Here is a 7,670-nt window from a genome sequence, read left to right as displayed (position 1 = left end):
AATAAAAAAATAAAAAAATAAAGACAATTACAAAATTGAGTTGGATGGCAACATAAAGGCAGATGAACAAACTTCACAATATAATTCAATGAAGATTGAAGGAGATGTAGGAGATGTAGGTGAATTTGAAAGTGAATGAAGAAATGTGAATTTTCCTATAATTGCAATAGCATGTGTTTACAAGAGTAGCTAAAGTAATTTTTTTATAACACCTCAAATAAGTTTTTAAATGTTAATATTTCTTTTACATTACATGAAGATCATATGACTTTGTTAATTTGAGGAATTCAATGATAGGCCATAGCTAGCTTGCATGATAATGTTGTTGAAGTCTAGAAGGTATTTATTTGCTTAAGAGTATTGAGAGATGATACCTTGCTCCATTTTGAAAGGACATTCTTAAAATTACATGAGATAAGATTATAAGAGCCAAATCAATAGCAATAGTATCAACTTTATAAATTTGTGAACTTTACCATTAGATTATACTTTAATTTAAGTGTCAATTTTTGATGATTTTGGCAGAATAAACCTTCAAATTATTAATTATACATTTGGTGGTAGATTATGATAGATATATACTTGGTGGTAGATTAGGGTAGATGTATACTTGAGAATAGATTAGGATAGATGTATAATTGGTAGTAGATTAAGATAGATAAATATTTCTATTTTTGGTAGTTTATATATCAGCTTGCAAAGAAGAATGTTCCTCTCATGTACTTCTTGTGGCAAATACTATTGGAATGGATTAATAATTCTTCTTATTACTTTTAAAAATAAATAAAAAATTCTTGGCGTCAAAAACAAGATCTTTGGAATCATGGTGATATAAGAACTCATCTTTGAATTCTAAATATTGTTACAAATTGATGGAACTTCCAAATTGCTCTCCCTCCCTCTTCCCTCCTCTCTTTTCTCTTCCCTTCCTCCATCCTCCTTCTCTCCCTTACAAGATAGCATTGCTTATTTTGATCATTTGAGCTATAACATTGCTTTCAAACTTTGTAATAGGGCCCGTTTTCTAGTAGTGATTGAAGAACTATTATTCAATCCAAAATTCTTTTTTAGAGGCCTTGTCTTATTTGTCTTTTTTTCAATATTCTTGAGCTTGCATACACTTAATAAATTGAGTCTATGTTAGAATAGGCTCTCTAACAAGGTCAAAGCCAAAGTTGGACACAAATGGTCTTTAATTGAGATGAAGTCTATGAAAAATGATATATATATAGATATCAATTCAATCTCCTCCTTTTTAGCATTGATACTTGTAAGTTTGTTGGTCAAATTTTTAATGCTTTTGAAGTAGTCTTTAACATTTGTTCCTTCAATCATGTTGATGGCCTATAGTTGTTGCTCTAGAAGTAATCATTGCTCAAAAAGATGACTATTATATCAATGCTTAAAATGATTCTAATATGCCACTAGATTATTGGTGAATTGACTAACAATAGGTCTAAATTTGTCTTTGATTGTGGCCATTAGAATCAACTTTGTTTACATATATAGGCACCTTTTTTGTTGTTCAGTGAGAGGTGGTTTATTATGAAAATTGGTATTGTTGTCATTAATCTAAGACTCAATTGGATATGGGCCTTCAAACTCCAATTCATCCAAAACATAGTCTTGTTTGAGAAGATTTGAATGAGGAGTGTCCAAGCAACATAGTTATGTGAGCAATTGAGCTTGTCTTTTTGAGAGTAAAGTCATGCTAATTCCATTGCCAAAAATTCCATATATCTTATTTGTTATTAATATATAATCTAAATCAACAATACAAAGGAAATAAACAAAAAGACTCATTTTTATTTATTTATTTATTTTAATCTTAGAAAAAATCTCACTAAATCATTGATTAAAGTTTTGATTTACTAAAAGACTTCTGAACAAGTAGGACTAGACTCCACTACATGAACCAAAGTGACTTCAAAGATTTGATCATTTGAGTAGAGAAAAAGAGTTGCTAAAAAGCTCCAGTGACCCAATCTTTACCAAGGTAAACAATGCACAAGCAGAGCAGCCAATGTAATGAGTAAAAAGAGCTCTGGAAATGTAGGCGTCCACAGTAGACCTAACCGATTGATGTGGCTATGCTAAATGAGAAGATCAACATTCCCTAATCTATTTATCTACAAATATAGGTGTAATCCCTTAAATTGCTCCAATCAGAGAACGCTAGCAAGCCAGTTTTGTGCTGTGCTGTCAGGTTATACCTTACGTGTCTAAGCAGGTAATTTTCCAACAACTACATGATTCTGTATAGCAATTCAGATTCACTTGAATTTCTTCATGCACACGAAATCTTGACGGTATTTTTTAAACCAACACTTTGGCAGAATTCATCTACAATGAATCTACACGTTAAACACTGAGTTATGCTTGTTCGAGGGAACTGTACAAAACCTAGTTTCTACTGTCATTGTTCATGTAATGTGCAATAAAATACATGAGGTGGAAATGCCGGAATTAAAAATATATTGGCCTTCCAGCAAAACTGAGCAAAACTGATCTGAGTAAAAGAAAATGCGGTGAATCAATCGAAATCATCGGGGCTGAGTAAAACCAAGAAGAGTTACATTGAAGGGAACTACAAAAACGGAAGGCTAATTCGATCCAGACGCCGAAGCTGCACCATTTGTTCTACCGTTTGAGTTGTGTTCGGAGGGTTCCTGCTTCTTAACCCACGCTAAAGCATCCTGGAAGCCTAAATCGAAAAGCTCATCGAGGATGACATCTTCGGCTGGTTCCAAAGCCCAGTTGAAGAGCTGAAAATAAGATAAACAGTCCTGTGCTTAGTTTCATCCACATTTGATTTGCACCTAGAGATAAAAATACTGCTGCAATGGATTTTTAACATTGGAACAGGAGTCATATTTAAACAGCGGCAAACAGGAAGATGTTGGCACCTGTCTCATTCCAGCTCGAGTTTCACCAGGATTTAAGTCGGGACTAATGCCTTCAGGTGCATACAGCGGAAACGCGCATACCCGTACCTGCATAATTCCTCAGCAAAAGACTATATTACTTGATTCACAAATTGATGACAAAAGAGAGGCCTTCCAATGATTAGAAGTCGTTACAATCAGTAAATCAACAATAAATTGTATGGGTAAACTGGAATTTCTGCTGACTCTAAGATACGAGATTCCTAAAAGCAATAATTGAATTCCAAAATAAGACTATTGGAGCAATTACATAACTTTGCTTAAAGCTTTTTAGTCTAGGCCACAACGGGCACTCATACTTACTGTTTTATCAGCAGCTGTCGGTGGCATGAAGAACGTAATGCCTCCATCGACGCATATTCGATTGCGGAACATGGTCACAGGCCTAGGTGCTAAATACCTGTCACCAATCGCCGAAAGAACTTCAAGGTAAGGAATAGTGCTGAACTAGATAAACAATTGTGCATAATCAAATCAAATCATGGTTCGTTATTACCTTGGAAAAGCTCTACTTAAAATAATAAGGATCTGAACTTGGGAACATACCCTGGTATAAAACATGATGTTAGGAGAGCGTTGATCAAGTCCTCCCTAGAATCGAAGAAATCTACCAGTAAACCCCTTGGTTGCCGAAAAACTTGCGTAACCGCAACTACATAACAAGTTTTTACACCGTTAGGTTTACGGTTTCGTGAAGGAATACGACTGAACTGAAAATACACATATGGAGAGATAGGGAGCGAGCAATTTGCATCGAAAGGAGTGAACAACCTCTGATTTTCCCGTTAACCTTTAAGTGTACATCTTCCGGTAAGAACTTCTCAAGAAAATTTCTAAGAACGGCCTGCAAAATTACACTAGCGGGATTAGAAAGTTCACATTATCTGCGAGTGATGATATGCTAACATCATCTTCATCACATTGATCTGGTAATAAAATAAGTGAAATGAATACGCCTGTGTGTGTGTGTGTGAGAGAGAGAGAGAGAGAGAGAGAGAGAGAGAGAGAGAGAGAGAACCCCAAGACGAAAGGCGGTGCCATAAGTGCGGCAATCGAGAGCAAGCTCTTTCGTGGCCTGAAGAGCATCGTACGTGCTTAAGCCGCTTCCAATAACTGCGCACACAAGTGCCCCAGCAGATGATCCAGCCAGTGGTGTATTCTCCTGTATAATCCCACCACTTACCTGCCTGAACAATCACTCTATCCACATTTCTCTACCTCTTTCCAAATTGATCGCAACGATACATAAAACTTTCAACCTACACACCATAGTAAATACCAATGTTCTATACCACAATACATGCTATGTCGGGACCGTTGATGACGAAAATGCGTGAGAGAATACCATTACCAGTGATAATAGCTTTGCGGGAAAATGGTAACTACTGAATTGACAAGATTGAGAAAAGAGAAACCTATTTCACTTACAGTGATGTAGCCATTTTCAATCAAGCACTGACACACTCCCAGATGGTAAGGGAAGAGCAACCCTGCTGCCGAAAAGCTGAAACCAGGACTCGTGAAATTAAGGTCTTTTTCAGCAAGTACGTCTTTCTCTCGCCGCTCCCATAAGATAGAAGGATTAAGGGTATCGCGAGTAACGTCAGCAGTTTGTTCGCCTCCGTTTAAAGGCTCAGTCGATTCCTCTATTCCAGCCTTGCGGCTCTCTTCTTTAATTGTTTCCATGAGTTCTTCTTGCTCCTCATTCTCGGCTTTTCCCGGCGCTTCAGCGGCGATTCCATTATCATTCTCACCAGAAGTTTGAACCGTATTCTCACTTTTGTCCTCCGGGGTCTTGAACCGAAGAGAAAAGATTATGTTTTCCAAAATTTTCGCTGGCGAAAATTTTGGTAACATCATAGTAACTTTCATGCCAGAAACTCCGGGAGTCTTCTGGAAGGAAGGTCTGGCAAAGAATGGTGCGTGAAAACTGCTAGGTATACTTTGCCATGCTTGGGATATGTTTACACCTCCAGTTTTCACCCCCAACCTAAGTGCCACTACTCCCACCATGATGATTACAGCTAGGGGGAAGATAATGAAATGAATTCACCTCCCCGTGCAAGGTTGTCGAATTTGTTAACAAACTTCACTAGTCGGTAACCACATGCTGCCGACAACAATCTTCAGAGAAAAAATTGAGCGAAAAGCATTATCTCAACCGAGACAACTTTGGGATTGTCGTAGGACAAACCCTTCCACCTCCTGTTTGCATTGCACAATCCACAGGATCAAATTTGCCTCTTTCCACATCACAGAAAGAATCCTCCACACATCACGTGCTCTCAAATATCTAATCCAAAACTGCTCGAACAGTCTGCCACCCAAACTCACAATCTTCCTCTCACGACCTTGCCATTGAATCCACCCGATTATTCTCTGTTCTCAATGATCCGGACGACTTAAGAGAATCTGGATCTCTAATACACGATGAGCGTCCAGCTACAATGCGGTCACAGAACAATCTGAACCGGTTCAAATACGCAATTGTATATTTGCGAAACTTTTAGAACCTAAAAAAGCTATTTATCAGACTCCAAGTAAAATTTCATGGCAAAGAGGCGGTGGACAATCAGATGAATTATGTCTGATTGAAATAGGTAATTGAGTATCTTGAGAGAACCCAGGAAAAACGCATCTAAATATTTCCTGCTAGGTTATACCATACAGCTTTCAACGTCAAATGGTGCGGATACAACAAGAATCAGACAGTATTGCACATGGCTAGGTTGCAATTCCTCCGAATTTACATGTGCCCTAAGAAGGTGAGCTAGAAGAAAAGATTGGCCACCTTGTTCACATAATAGATTATGAGATATGAAAATAGTCAGCTTCTCTGGCAGAGTTGTAAGAGCCTGAAGGCTCCAAAGGCTATGCCAGCGGCACGAAAGAGTACCGCAGACGAAAAACGCTAACAAATTGAAGAAATTTCTGACGCAGAATATTTGTTATGTCACGATTCCCGCCGCCAAAATACAAGAAACAAATAGAATAATAATAATAATAATAATAATAATTTAAAAAACAATACAAAACAAACAAATGAAAGAATAACACGAAACAAAAACAAAGAAACGACTTTTTATTTAATGAAACAGAATCGAGGCGTATTCTCGAGATATAGTTTTCCAGGAGAAGAGAGGATTATATGTCAACGATGTCTACAAAATGCCATTCCACGTGAAATCTCCGAAATTAAACACCACACAGCACGTTAAAAAATGCTGAAATGCAAGGAGGACGGAACAATAAATAAGAAAATGGCAACAGTATCACCAACCTAACGATCAATGAGCGCGAGAAGAGTCGAGGCGCGGGAAAAACAAGCTTTCATGAGAAGCACGAGGGAGCTCCGACGCTGCACCGAAGCGCAACCACAGCGTCGCTCGGTCAGTTACCTAAACGGCTGTTCACCGTGGGCATGACTCTTCAATCCAAGGCGCAATGACGACGAAGAGACACTAACACACCTTGCCAAATTTGCCTCGATTTCTTGGCAGATATCGCAACCAACTGTAACTGACTAAATCCCCGCCCGTAGCAATCAATCCATTACCACACCCGTCACGAACCAGCAATCGAGGAAGTCAAGTTCGTTGAAGATTGCATGACACAATCAATACAAAAATTGAATATCAATTTCCTACCTCCCTTCCTCCTTCCCTCCCTTGTCCGAAGCTCCTGCGCCGAAACCAGTTGGCCGGGTACACGAGCTGAAGTGCCACAAGCGAGAGCTTCACTCCATCCACAAAATCCAACCACCCGCCCGCTCTGAGCTCGCATCGCAATGCGCGCGCGTGGAGTCATCACCACTAGTGTGAAGTCCTCGCACCAGCTACAAGCAGAGTTTCCCGAAAAGGGAAAATTCTGGGAGTGCATAAAGAAGGGACGCTGCTAGGGCGTCGTGGCGCGGGGAAGACGACGCAGCGTGTGAACACATCCAGTGTGGATGGGATCCATGCCTACGTGGCGAGCAAGCAAAACCGACCCTGTGCTCGCGAGAATGGGCCCCATTTCGAGTACCGGCTCTCCCCGTCGGGTTGGAGCACCTATTACTATTGAAACGGGGAATCCGTGACCACTCACGGCGATTGTCGTGAGCTTTCTGTTCACCGTGCAGCAAGCACTATTGTTACGTCATTGTCGTTATATTGGAATATTCCGAGTTTCATTCAATCTGCAGTTGCAATATACATATATATATATATATAGATATATTTGTGTTGACTGAGAGTTTCTTTTCTGTTAAGGTGTGAATGGTGGGAATGGGCTGGAAGAAATGTCTCCAAGGAATACTTGCCGTCCAATTCCCTTTTCAGTGTTTTGGACCTCAATGTACATCTCCTTTTCAGATGTTGATGTTAATGAATAACAAATATGGTGGAGAAATTCTTCCTGTGAATCAGTTGACCAAATCCTTTTTCTAATGAACTGGCCATCCATCAACATCCCCTTTTTTATACTCTGCAATTTTTAAAGTGAGAACCAGAAAGTGAGCAAAGTGTTCTTTTGGTATTAGTTGTGTTAAAAAAATCAAAATGTCTATAAAAAAATTTTAAAATTTATAATAAAAATAGTAGAAAGAAAAAGTAGAATGCTACAATTATTTATATTAAATATTTTTAGATTGTTGCAACAAAAGAAATTCCATCCCATTTAGACAATCAATAGAAAAAGGTTTAGTATTATAATGAAAATCTTTTATATATAGATTACTTATTATAT

At 38.5% G+C, this 7,670-nt stretch overlaps 1 protein-coding gene across 4 annotated transcripts; it reads right to left on the bottom strand.

Annotated features, from left to right (window-relative positions):
- Positions 1–2,393: 2,393 nt before the first annotated feature.
- On the bottom strand, positions 2,394–6,839 carry LOC112289128 (uncharacterized). Of its 4 annotated transcripts, none has more exons than XM_090254365.1 (9): positions 6,593–6,786; positions 6,226–6,468; positions 4,374–5,150; positions 3,964–4,107; positions 3,717–3,789; positions 3,492–3,597; positions 3,249–3,345; positions 2,907–2,993; positions 2,394–2,765 (listed from the first exon to the last, which is right to left on the bottom strand). In XM_090254365.1, the coding sequence occupies exons 3-9, from the start codon at positions 4,956–4,958 to the stop codon at positions 2,604–2,606; spliced, it is 1,254 nt and encodes a 417-aa protein (XP_090110491.1). In that variant the 5' UTR covers positions 4,959–5,150; positions 6,226–6,468; positions 6,593–6,786; the 3' UTR covers positions 2,394–2,603. The 4 variants fall into 4 exon arrangements, with proteins under 4 accessions (XP_090110491.1, XP_090110492.1, XP_024389852.1 ...); XM_090254366.1 differs by having other exon boundaries at positions 6,226–6,303; positions 6,593–6,785; XM_024534084.3 differs by lacking the exon at positions 6,593–6,786 and adding an exon at positions 5,737–5,876 and having other exon boundaries at positions 6,226–6,338.
- Positions 6,840–7,670: the final 831 nt, after the last annotated feature.

The sequence above is a fragment of the Physcomitrium patens genome, chromosome 11 (genome assembly GCF_059467195.1).
Source record: "Physcomitrium patens ecotype Gransden chromosome 11, ASM5946719v1, whole genome shotgun sequence".
Taxonomy (NCBI): domain Eukaryota; kingdom Viridiplantae; phylum Streptophyta; class Bryopsida; order Funariales; family Funariaceae; genus Physcomitrium; species Physcomitrium patens.
This window is presented reverse-complemented; position numbering and strand designations above follow the sequence as displayed.

Excerpts from the sequence above, each read along its gene's own strand:
- LOC112289128 (XM_024534083.3), bottom strand. The coding sequence starts at position 4,958 with ATGGTGGGAGTAGTGGCACTTAGGTTGGGGGTGAAAACTGGAGGTGTA. Across the intron at positions 4,108-4,373 it reads TTGAAAATGGCTACATCACT|GAGAATACACCACTGGCTGG; the intron begins GTAAGTGAAATA and ends GGGATTATACAG. Across the intron at positions 3,346-3,491 it reads ACATCATGTTTTATACCAGG|GTATTTAGCACCTAGGCCTG; the intron begins GTATGTTCCCAA and ends GATTGGTGACAG.